This window comes from Engraulis encrasicolus, chromosome 7, assembly GCF_034702125.1.
Source record: "Engraulis encrasicolus isolate BLACKSEA-1 chromosome 7, IST_EnEncr_1.0, whole genome shotgun sequence".
NCBI classification, from domain to species: Eukaryota; Metazoa; Chordata; class Actinopteri; order Clupeiformes; family Engraulidae; genus Engraulis; species Engraulis encrasicolus.
This window is the reverse complement of record NC_085863.1, coordinates 57240834-57253860: the sequence shown is the minus strand read 5'-3', so window position 1 is coordinate 57253860 and position 13027 is coordinate 57240834. Positions and strand designations below refer to the sequence as shown.

At 42.9% G+C, this 13027-nt stretch overlaps 1 protein-coding gene across 1 annotated transcript in view; it reads right to left on the bottom strand.

Annotated features, from left to right (window-relative positions):
* aifm1 (apoptosis inducing factor mitochondrion associated 1) overlaps positions 1 to 13027 on the bottom strand; it is a 59401-nt gene that overhangs the window by 26900 nt on the left and 19474 nt on the right. Inside the window, exon 4 of the mRNA XM_063202279.1 lies at positions 9083 to 9103. Coding sequence (XP_063058349.1) covers positions 9083 to 9103 — 21 coding nt within the window. The remainder of the gene's footprint in view (positions 1 to 9082; positions 9104 to 13027) is intronic.

Below are 13027 nucleotides of genomic sequence, written 5' to 3'. Positions count from 1 at the left end.
TGGAACAAATATGGATGCTGATTTAACGTATTATTTACCACATCACTGTTTGTGGGAGTTCAGAAGTTTAATACTATTCGTGTTCTCCCGTATCTTGATGCTTCTCATCCTGTCGCTTGTATACTAGAGTTGTCACAGTTACTGGATGTTATCCCAATGGGTAACAGCACCATGACAGTGAGTATTTTCTCAGTCCAAACATAGTAATAAAATAGGTATAGATGCTCCGATCAGCATTTTTTGGCCCGATCACCGATGACCAAAAATCTTGATCTGCCGATCACTGATCACTGACGATCACAGAAATTGTAATCTTTCCAAGACTATTAATTATCCCTATTGAATACCATCTATTGTCCATCTCTATCTATCAACCAATCAATCAATCAATGTTAATTTGCATATGTGAACTTTCACAATATAGGGATATTATTATTATTATTATATAATTATTAGGCCTATTTGTATTATTATTATTACTATTATAGTCTACAGCATTCAGGAAACAAAAAAAACCTTGTCACTTGAAATGAATAGGCAACAAGCACAACAGTAAAGCCCCTCCTTTCTCTGTCACCGTCGACTCTCTCCCTAATTCTCTCCCTCATCTGTTGCCGTTAGGCGTCTCAGCAACTAGGCTACAAACTAATCAACTAGCTGTCAATTACAATTGTAAAAACAATAACGTTTGTTGATGCTTGTGCTAACAATGTGAAGTTGTTGTGCTACCTGGAGCAACTACCATACGTGGGCGGGCTATTACTTAAAATAGCAATTTGACGAGTCATTACAAGAATTACAAGCATCACGTAAATGTTGCACGGCTCAGAAAATCAGACCATGCTGATGCAGATTTGAATGGGGAAAAGAATGCCAAAAAGTTAAAAGCAAGTAAAATGCCTTCTTCTGGTGCTGAGTTTCAGCTATGCACAGAACCACCATCTTATAGGCTATGCGCAGTGCCATGTGTAAAGGCAAAAAAGTTGTGCGAGGAATTTAATATCTCGCAATAATTTTTTTTATTGACATTTTTTTCTGGTCCCCAATCAGGCTACTTTAAGGAAATATCGGCCAATCATGATCGGCAGTCGATCGATTGGAGCATCACTATCAACTAGTCATGTCTCCCACAGGACACAAGAAACAGTATCAGGACTTGAGTGAACGGAGTGAATGTAGGCTACAAGTGTTAACCCATTGATTGAGATTTGAGATTTCTTTATAAAAAGGTTGATATGTTACAGCTGAACACATTCTAATGCTTAGCTTTTCAACATGCAACTAATGTTTTTATGTACTTTGGAGGTTGATGTAGGTTTTTATAGGTTGAGGGTACCTTATCCCAAAAAGGGCTTAGGCCTTTCATTTACCAGGCTTTTGTGCAGGTGCTTAAGGTTAATTATGCTGTGGAAATATGAGTAAACAGTTCACTAAAAGTGAGATTTGAGAATGTTCTTGTAAGTATGACTTGGCAGGCTTTCCCCCAGCACTTCATTGTTGAGGTGCCCACCTCGAAAAGGAATCATCTACCACCTTCACACCAGATGAATGGGGACCATCACAGTGTTGCCTATAGCGTGGGGTGAGAGCATGCAGTTTTGCCACCCGCGATGTAGCCTAGTCTCATCTCATCTAGCACCGTATCCACCCGGAGCCTCGGACACCGCACAGCTGTCTGCTTTGTAAAGCGACGCGTCCAACTCTCGCCTCGATCGACACATCTATGGACAATCTGACATCTATGGACATTTTCTATACTGCTTATTTATTTAATGTGTGTATTTATGTTCACATTTTAAGTCTTATGATCTCTGCACGGTGTGGAGTTGTAGGCTACCAGAACCGTCATTTCACTACAAGCTGTAACCTTGGTTATGGCTTTGTATGTGACAAATAAACTACTCTACTCTACTCTACTCTACCTTCAGATGTCTCCTGAAAAGTCCTAAAATTCTGTATTATGAATGTAATGTCTAAAGTTGGTTTATCAAAACATGTATACTTGTATGGGTTTTCAGATCACATTTCATATGAAACTAAACAACAAAGGCGTTCTTATGATGGCAACGTGTCTGGCAAAGTGTTGGGGGTTATCCCGTATCAAACAAATATTCTGCAGGAAGCACTGCTTGGCAACCACATGTCTGCCGGCTGACAGACAGAAAGACAGACAAATGGGTCACATGAGTGACACGGGTCACATTTTGCAAACTTTTTAAAAGCTGCTTGCTGGATCAAATCTCGCCAGACAGATTTTTAAGCTGACGAGAAATCTCGCCGAGTTTCATCTCACGAGATCTCATGTCATGTCACGAGATTTTGTCACACCCCTATAAGTGACATATCCATTTTGGAATATTTTGTTAATTGACTTTTCTGTATTGGGCATTGCATTTCCTTGTATTGCAAAAAGCATGTAATATAGATTTAAGAAGTAAAGCTCTCCAAATACTTGAATTGCAAAGAATAGATGAAAGTATGTCTGAAAAGCCATTTCCAATAATAAAATGCATAAGTCAAAAATGAGACAATATGCAACAAAACTCTTTGTTTGTAAAGTCACCTTTCAGATATTAATTGATGGTCACAGAGACAGAGACCCATGTCATTAAATTAGGGGACCTAAAAAACATTTTCAGCAGTGTCGTGCCGAAGCATTTAAATCCTTACACTAAACACTCAAACCTCTTAAAATACCTGGGGAAACGAGCAGAGAAATTGAACTGAAAATATAGCCCAGTCTTTCTAATATTGACTGTCTAGCTAGCCTGTGAAAATCCTCTGGTCAGAAATAGTTTTTGGGATTAACTTTTTATTAGATTTTCAGGCAGTCAGAAATGTTGACTTGAGAGCAAATGCTGAATAAATTCTTGTCACACAGCACACTCCAGTGTTTCCCATACATTGAGGAAACTATGGCGGCCCGCCATAGTTTAAATTTGGCCGCCATAGTTTCCGAAAATGTAAAAAACAAAAATATATATATATTATTTTTTTTTTTACTTTTTTTTTTTATTTTTTTTTACGATTGACGTTTTTGTTAAAAACGATTTGAATAACGATTTCCTTCGCATTTTCCTCCTGGAGTAAATACATCCTATAGAGAAAACCACAAGTGCTTGAAAGACAGAGGGATCAAAAGCCTAGTAGCCTAGTTCAGAGAAGGGACAGTTGGGATGAGTTTACTAACACTCCCCAGGCTTTGTTTTACAGTTGTAATGAGTTAGGTGACAGGCCTTCATTGACGAGGCAGAGGAGACATCGGGCTAGAAATTAATGTGTAATGAATGTGAATATAGATAAATGTGTAATATGTTGTTCAGCCCTTTTAATGGGAGGAATTTTGAAAAACTGGCCCTGTGACCAGCACCCCTCATGTAGAATGTGTACGCCTATGTGTGTGTGGGGAAAAGGCATAGCCTACCCTCTTAGACCCTTTTTGTTTATGCGTTAACAATTTCACAGTAATCTTAAATTCGTATCTCTGCTCCTTTCATTACATAGACCCCTGCATGTGTATTATGTAGCCTTATTTCTCAAAATATAAATGGCTGAAATGTAGGCCTAGGCCTATAGTTTCTCCATGCGCCAATGTCATACTGTACTCATTGTTTTGCCATTTTGCATTTACACTGCGCGAATACATCCCGTCACCCAGCCCCCCCCCCCCCAAAAAGGCCCGCGTGAAAAGACCCCCCCCCCCCCCCCAAAAAAGCCCGCGTGAAAAGAGCCCCCCCCCACCCCCACCCCCAGACAAAAAAAAAAATCCCGGCTGCCCCCATAGTTTCCAAAATTTCTGTGGGAAACACTGCACTCCCACAGCTTTCATCTAATTAAACAATGTGTTAACTTACTTAAGCACCTGAAAGTCATATTAATAAAAAAAGAAAAAGTCTTAAAAGGTACACTGTGCAGGAAATGGTCAAAAAAGTTACTGCAACTATGCTACTCATTGAAAATGTGTTGCCTATTGCCAAATTTGATCTTTCCATGAAAGTTTACTAAGTAATAAACTAATATTTTATAGTATGGCCCAAGTACAGTCATTTTTCCAGCTAAACATGGCTATTTCTGGAAATTCAAAATGGCGGACCATGGAGAAGATCCCCCTTTTAATGTATGAAAAATGCAATTTTTCCAGTCATAATGAATACTTAGAATTTGATGGTGGTGGTAAGTATTCATGAAAAAGGTAACATTATTGAATGGGTAGCATGAATTCTGGAAATAAACAACTAAAAATCTCACAGTGTCCCTTTAAGAGTTAGTTTGGCAGATGGCTTCACCACACAGGAATCAAGGATGATATTAACCACGTATTCTGCAAATTCTTTTCCTGAGATGACATAGTTAAGGCTAAAATACATTCAAAAACACACATGCCACTAGATAAAAGTGACAGCTAAAATTGACATGAGTAAAGCCTCTTCCTTCTATTTCAACTGTCACAGATGACAGCCTACATAGGATCATATTATGCGATTATTTTGGCCCAAGGGCCACTTTGAGTTTACCATATTGGCAGAAGGGCCAAATGTCGAAGACAACTAGACAACATAACTGTTTGACTACTTCATTGATTAATACAGTAGCCTTAGTTAATCCTAAAGTCCAAAGACCCTTGTATTGGGTAGCCATTTTAACACATTGAATACCAGCCGTTTTTTTTGGAATTTTAGCTGTAGACTCCCAGCCAATTTCATCATTTTTTGTCATTTTTTGAACAGCCACCGAATGTTTTGTCTTAAACCTACAGACATATGTATGGGGCTTGTACGAAAGCCCAAAATCTCAGCTGTTTGTATGTCTTCACGGTTTGTTCCTAGCGTATTCCATTCCGAAGTTATTCAACTCTAAGCGAGCATTGGTTTAGGTAGAAATAGCGCTTTTCACCATTCGAACAGAGAAAAAGCCTTTTGTCACGGGTGCACTCTTTGACTGTCCAAGTTTAAATTGCAGGTCTAAATGCATTTTCACGCCCGAAGATCAACTCCAGTAGCTTCCAAGTAAACTATTTCAATGCAAAAAATCACCTGGTCAGGCTATTGTTCAGAGCCACATCATCTGAAATGCTAGCTAGCTAATGCCACTTGACTGGCAGTTTTCGTTTTGTAGATAAAAGTAGACGTGTCAAAGTACTCACCCAAAATTAGGTTACTTCCTGCTGTGCTGCATGCTGTCTTTCATTACAACCTTCCATTTTACACCTATCTTGATGACAGCAAAACTCCTTGGGCCTTATTTATAACGGGTGCGTACGCACAAAAGACTGCGCACGGCAAGTTCACCGCAAGGTTTGGTATTTATAGAAAAAGAACTTGGCGGTAAACATGCGCAGCTCCACGCAAAGTTTGACCCATGCGTACGCCCTAAACAAAAGACCAAACGCAGAAAGCGCGACCTCGGGAGGTAGCTGGAAGAACGACCCGAAATTGGTAGGAGGAAAAATCGGAGTTCACGTGCCACGATAGCCACTTTATAATTAATCCAACGTGGTTGTTTGTTGTTTGTTTGATAATGAAGGAAAATAAGTGGTAGGCCTACCTGGCCTATCCATAGTCACATGCATGTTTTGTAAGGAAGTAACCGATGCTTCACATTTTATATTTAGGGTGCATTACATTTGGAAATGCCCTAAATTTTGTCAATCACTCACGGACCTTTCCAGTATCTGTAGGCTATAATCGTTTGTGCGTTCCGACTCTGTAAGGAATTACGCCAACATTTAAGCCAGTTGCAGAATCATCTGCTCGAGTAGGCCTACCAAGTGCAGCTGTACTACTAATAATGGTTGATTTTCTCAGCCATTCAGCATACAGGCAACCATACAACCAAGTGCCACACTGATGGACAGCTTCGTTTCTCTTTTTCATGCGGTTCGTCAGCAAATAAGCAGAGGTGTGCATTTCTAAGACAGCTGGCCTTATAGACTGATAATGCACGTTTATAAGACACACATTAAATAAATACAGACTAGAAAATGCCCATAGATGTCATGCTGTCTGTGGATGTGTCGATCGACAGTTGGGGCGTCGCTTTAAACTGAAAGCAGACAGCTGCGCGCAGTGACCGACGGTAAACCCAGTGCATATGGGGTGCGATGAGACGGCGAATAGATTTTCTACCGATGAATTTCACATGGGGACATGCCATGTGCGATGTTTCCTTGACGCCGCTATTTTTCCCCTTGTTCACAACTTAATTAATACTACATGTCCATGACCTGGCAGGTACATGTCCATGCCATCCTTTTTTGTTTGCTTGTTTGTTTGTTTTTACCTCTGGTTTAGCTGACCTTTGCGAACATAACCATCCACATGCTGCAATTCGAGGGATTTTGTTTTTTGTAGGACTTGTTCTCTATGCCTATCTTATAAACCCGCTTGCTCCACATGTGGTAAATAGGCTATCTCGTCTGCTTTCCGCACGCCGTCCACAAATATAAATATTCATTTTGGGCGTTTCACTGAATATTCATGGTTAATTATGGGTGTGTCCACAGGTGCGCACATTTGCCGCAACTTCAGAGTCAGTTAGGATTTATAAAGGGAAATCGACGTGGAACGTGCGTGCGCCATGCTTTATAAATCTGAATATTTTCTTGCGCACGCACATCCTGAGATTCGTGCGTGCGCCATCTTTTGGCGCATTTCTTCCGCAAAGTTTTATAAATGAGGCCCCTTATCCTTCCATCATATGTTTAGGAATAGGCTAGCTAGCAAGGCACATACAGGACATGTTTTGATTCTCTAGGAAGTAACTTGACACGTGACGTGACATGATCAGGAAGAGGTTTGATTCGCTATAATAAAAGTCAAATACTGTGTGTAATAAAATGCACAGATGATGAAATATCCAGATCCTGACTTTGTAGGAGTTTTGACTTTGTAGGTGTTTTCATGATCTTTGTCAGTTCTGTTCATCACATTATTACGAAAATCACACAGAATATGCATTAGAATGTGTATATTCAGAATTCATTTAAAAAAACGTAAAAACTAGTGCTGTCAAAATTATCGTGTTATTATCGCGTAAACTCAACCCCTTTTAACGGCGATAATTTTTTTTGCGCGAGATTAACGCTAGATGTGACCCTGTGAAGTTTTTTTCAGAAACTGGCTGATCGCGGGTTACAGCGACAGCTTAACTACAATTCCCTGCATGCACGGTTACAGAAGACGCTAGCCGAGCCTCGTGCCCCCCTGCTCCTCCCCCTCCTCCTTCCCCTTGTCGTCTCTCCCTCCCTCGGCTTGCTCCTCTCGGTACAGCTAAGCTTTAAGACTGTGCATTTAGGCAACACAGACGCTATCAGCCTGTAAACAAATTATTTACAAAGCTCTCTATGCCTCGTTTTTGACAGTTATGGGCTAACATTTGTTGCAAACGATGGGCTGAAGAACTTCGAATTGGCTGAACAATAGCTGTAGCTAGCTGCTAACACTGTTGATGGCTTTAATCTCTGCAGCTAACTATTCCTCAAACGAACTATCTTATAAACATTGCATAATTTTAAACAGCCCCCAATAATTCGTTTTGAATCCTACATCCGTTTTAAGTGCAAACAAAGTTTTGAGCAACTTGAAGAGCTATTGTAGGCTGTTGCATATGATCAACAGAGCATCAAATGTGCAGTTTTCTTGTTGATAAAAAGAGGTGTCGTTTGCTCTCCTACATCCACTACACTTGTAACTTCTCATTATGAATGACAGGCAGCTGTCATAAGTAGGCTAGCGTTCTAGCTTTGTTTGAAAAGTCGTATCCCCAGGCTTTTTGGTTTACTTTTCTCACTAAGAATCTTTATGAATGTAGTATTCTGCAAAACGTAGCCCTGTTGTATAAGGCACATTTTCTCCCCTCCTGTCACTGTGCGTGTGCGTGTGCGTGCGTGCGTCTTTTGAGCTTAGGCCTTTATGTTTTTGTTATCATCCCCTTATTTTTTAATAGCCTATCATATGCCATTAGGACAGATGTCAGTAAGGGCATTCGAGTAGTCGTCAACGCATGCATGCGAATTTAGACAGAAATGCACTCTGGATGAAAATGCTGCATGAAAATGCTGCATGTTATATTTCCTGTCAAACTTCAAATTTTCAGTGATGTGTCCACGAGGTGACAGTCACATGGTGTCAAAATATCGCGGGATGAATGCGACTGCAGTCAGATCTTGCAACTTCTGCAGTTGCTTATCCCCTTCAACGCTCGTCTGCAGACTGCCTCCGAGGTCACCCGCCCATGAACTGGTTGGTCAACAACTCATGCAAGTGTGTATCTGAGTCTTGTCTCACACCTCTACACAAGTTTGCGCAGGTAACCACTTCAGCTCCTCCTCGCTGCCTTTCTCCAACTCCTCACACGTGGTGTGTTGTAGAGCAAACTGGTGCGAGCTCATCGTCTCGTTCATATTTGTGTCCGACTTTAAATGCGCTGTTTTAATAACACCCATATCGTGACAATAAGTTCTCGCTTATCGTATGATAGTCGTATGAGCCTATTGTCTAACACTCATTGTTTTCAATTTTCAAAATAAAAAAAACACAAACCTAGCCATTTTTGTAGGCCTACATCGCTAGAAGTATTAGGCTACAATGATTTTAAATGAGACATAATTATGTGTTTAAAATGTGATTAATCGCGAGTTAACTATGGCATTTATGCGATTAATCGCGATTAAATATTTTAATCGATTGACAGCACTAGTAAAAGCGTAATTTTACGTTTTGGGAGCCAACGCATGGGAGGCAGAAACATATTTTTGCGTGACTTGGGAGTCAATGTGTTAAGAATGTTGGGTGAGAGCACCATATTGAATCGAAAAGTTGTCTCTGTAAAAGCTCTGTCGGCAAGATGATATGGCTCAGCATGTGGCCCCTGGGTCCTAGGTCTATGGTCCTGTGTGCTAAACTGTCGATTTGACAATTTCTTTGCGTGGTTACAACATTATCTGTGTGAAGCACATCCCTGCATCAATCCAATGTAGGAAAAAATATGCGAATAGTAAACTGTGTTGGTCATTTACGACAATGCAATAATTCGATACACCTGATAGAGTAGATAAAGACAAATGAAAGATAATTTCACTCACCTTGTGTAGCCTTCTGAGCAACTGGAAGACACAGAGAGAGAAAAAAAAAACAATTAAATCAAAGGTTTTATTTTGCTTACTGGCCATTTGGGCTAGTGGTTTTCCAGTCACATGCAATGTAGCAGGTAAAGGAAACCAAAACTTTGCTGACACTTTGTGAACTTAATTTATATAGCCAATTTCATACACAAAAAGGTAACTCAATGCACTTAAAATAATAATGAAAATCAAGACTTGACGGCCCTCGTACCAATGTTGCCAGGCCGTGCTCACCAGTGGCCTGCAAAGCTTATTTTGCATGGCTCTGGCAAAATGTAAACCCATTGAGGATGTTAACACATTGAATACCGGCGGTGCTCACGGAATTATGTCGTAGAATACCAGCGTTCTAAGCCCTTTTTTACGTTTTTTTGTAGACTCACAGCTTATTATGTGATAGGGCCACTGAAATATGTTATGACTCGTTTGAAAGTGGAGACGCTGCCCTCTTAGTAGGTGAAAACTGTGTGTCTCTACGAGCTTTTATTGCCGAGTAAACCCACGCTAAACCGAAGTGGGTATCCATGGAATTCAGCTACAATCGGAGATATTGAGGTTTTTGTGAAGGGTGCGCTTCTTCAGAATGTGACGAGTTTGAAAGGGGATGAGTTGGTTTTAATCACAATTTGGTGCAAGGTTAGCTCTGACACACATCTTCCTGCACGTCAAGACACACCTCCTGCTCTAAACCACTACGACACCGGCAATCAATGCCCTTCGAAATCCACGTTTTTCACACAGACTGAACACAAGCTCTTTGCACACATGCAGAAGGTCGGACATTTGCTAAAATAGTTCCCGATGACTCCCGAAATAATAGCCCAACATTGACAACAAATCCCAATGATATGTGTAAGGGCCAATTTTCTCACCAAACTTTTTCCTTGGCCACGTGAGACAGAGTATGGCGTTTCAGACGCGCATTCCTGATTAAGCACGCACGGAGAGTGACATAAACTTGAGATGTTGTTCCATTTTATTGTCTACAGTCCGGTTGACTTTCCATTTCATTAAGCAAACAAAGAAAATAAGCAGTAAAGCTTTGATAACGCTATCTATGCGGTCGAAAACTATGTCCTGACCCACACTCTGTCTGCCAGGCACCTGTGAGCGTACCAATTAATTAAAATCTGTGACTCGCGCCACCAATGCGCGTCGGAGGGAGTGGTTCACAGTGCCAAATCATTCACAGGTGTGTAGGCGAGACTGAGTGTGTTCAGGTCCAGGTAAGTAAATAAGAACTAAATATAAAAACACCAATGATGATTACAAACATAAAAGGTAGTATATAAAACATAAACAAACATCAGGTAAGTATTTAAGTAACTAAAAGTCTTCTTTTTACAGGTAAACAGAAAATAAATAAGAAGTCACAAAAATCATGAATATGGCTCCTACACACTGGCCCCTAATTGTCACTGTATAGGCAGGACAATTACTAACTAAATTACCAAAAGGAGCCATCAAATATTTAGAAGAAAGTCATACATCTCCTAACATTCCTAAATAATAATTCAGTCTATATACTGTACCAAAGGTCATAAGGACTAAGGAGTGAAAAGAATTAACTAAAATTACCATGTTTTACATTGCTATACATCAAATGTCAAAATCACAATATTTACAGTGTACATTTACATATTTACATTTGTGCAAAGATTTTTTTTGTTCCCCTTTCCGTTTTTTTTTTTTTTTTTTTTCCATCGTTTTTTTTCTTTTTGGCTTTTTTTTAGGGGGGTTTTGGGGGGTGTATTTTTTTTGTCTTTAAATGTTTTTCCCCATTTTTTTCTTTTTTTGTGGAGATAATCTCTCTTTTTTATGTTTTTTTTGTGCGCCAGTAAAGTCTCTTGGGTGAAAAAATTCAAAAGGCTTGAAAAGTTTCAAAATTCGAAGTCCAATGTACATGTGGTGCAATGTGGCAAAGTTCATGTATGTGCAGTAGTGACTGTATATGTGGTGCTGAATTGTGAAGTCCATGAGTGCAAGTGTATGGGCTGGTGTGTGAGCACGCACAGGAATGTTTGGGTTTGTCAGTAATGAAAGCGTGCAATGAGAAGGTGCTTCATCACCTTCAAGAAGCATGTAGAACATGCGGACGGATCTTGGCAGCACATTGGTTTGCACCAACATGCTTCACACTGGATCATTGGGACCGGCCAGGGTCAGGCACCTGGGCCCGGCAGGGTCACTCCCAAGAGGGGCCCGGCCTTTGTAGGTGACGCCGAGTCTGCCAGAAACCACGCTGTCGGATCACCTGGATAGCTGGATGCTGGGGTAGCAGTAGCCAGCTTTGTTGACCAAGCTAGCAGTGATGGCAGGCAACCGCTCTGGGTCACCAGGAGGGATGTGGCTGCGGTGTTGTGGCATACCTGGCCATTCTCCACCTGGTGGAATGGAAGAGGGGGCTATTGAGCCCACCTCCACCGATGTTCACTGGAGATGTTCTGAATGAGTGTGATATTGTTTGCCACATACCTTTGATGTTCTTTTTTCTTTTCTTTTTCTTTCGACGGTGAAAGGATTTCAGGACAGCTATACTGTCCTTCTTGAAAGTGGGTTTGCTTCAGCTCCAGGTGGAGGTGATTCTGAAGAATTCCATCCACCTTCATCCTGTTGAAGAGGGAATCACCTGCCACGCCTTGCTGCCACCCACTGTTTCTCATGCCAATGCTCATAGCGGTAACAGTGACTGGCCCCTGTTGCGAGCGGTGGTTGTTTCTGCCCTTCTGCTGCCAGCGCCACACATACGGCGTTGTCCTTCACCAACGTCTGTGATGTCAGTGAGGTCATCTGCGAGGATGCTGTCGATGATCTCATCAGCTGTGGGGGCAGCGCTGAGGCAATCATCAGCAGCGACAGGGAAATCAGAGTGTTCGGCGGCGGCGGTGTCTTTGAAGTCATCGTCGTCGGCTGCGGCGGCGATGTCTGAAGGCTCATCGTCGTCTGCGGCGGCGATGTCTGAGGGCTCATCGGCGTCGTCGGCTGCGGCGGCGATGTCTGAGGGCTCATCGGCGGCTGCGATGTCTGAGGGCTCATCGTCCGGCGGCTGCGGCGATGTTGGAGGCTCATCGTCGGCGATGTCTGGAGGCTCATCGTCGGCGATGTCTGGAGGCTCATCGTCGGCGATGTCTGGAGGCTCATCGTCGGCGATGTCTGGAGGCTCATCGTCGGCGATGTCTGGAGGCTCATCGTCGGCGATGTCTGGAGGCTCATCGTCGGCGATGTCTGGAGGCTCATCGGCGACGATGTCTGGAGGCTCATCGGCGACGATGTCTGGAGGCTCATCGGCGACGATGTCTGGAGGCTCATCGGCGACGATGTCTGGAGGCTCATCGGCGGCTGCGCTGGCGGCGATGTCTGAAGGCTCATCGGCGGCTGCGGCGATGTCTGAGGGGTCAACGGCGACTGCGGCGATGTCTGAGGGGCGGCAGCTGTGCCGATGTCTGAGGGGTCATCACCTGCGGCGTCGATGTCTAAAGGGTCATCACCTCCGGCGTCGATGTCTAAGGGGTCATCACCTGCGGCGTCGATGTCTAAGGGGTCATCACCTGCGGCGGCGATGTCTAAGGGGTCATCGGCGGCGTCGATGTCATCACCTGCGGCGGCGTCGATGTCATCACCTGCGGCGGCGTCGACGTCATCAGCTGCGGCGTCGGCGTCGATGTCATCAGCTGCGGCGGCGGCGTCGATGTCATCAGCTGCGTCGATGTCATCAGCTGCGTCGATGTCATCACCTGCGGCGGCGTCGATGTCATCACCTGCGGCGGCGTCGATGTCATCAGCTGCGGCGTCGGCGTCGATGTCATCAGCTGCGGCGTCGGCGTCGACGTCATCAGCTGCGGCGTCGGCGTCGATGTCATCAGCTGCGGCGTCGGCGTCGACGTCATCAGCTGCGGCGTCGGCGTC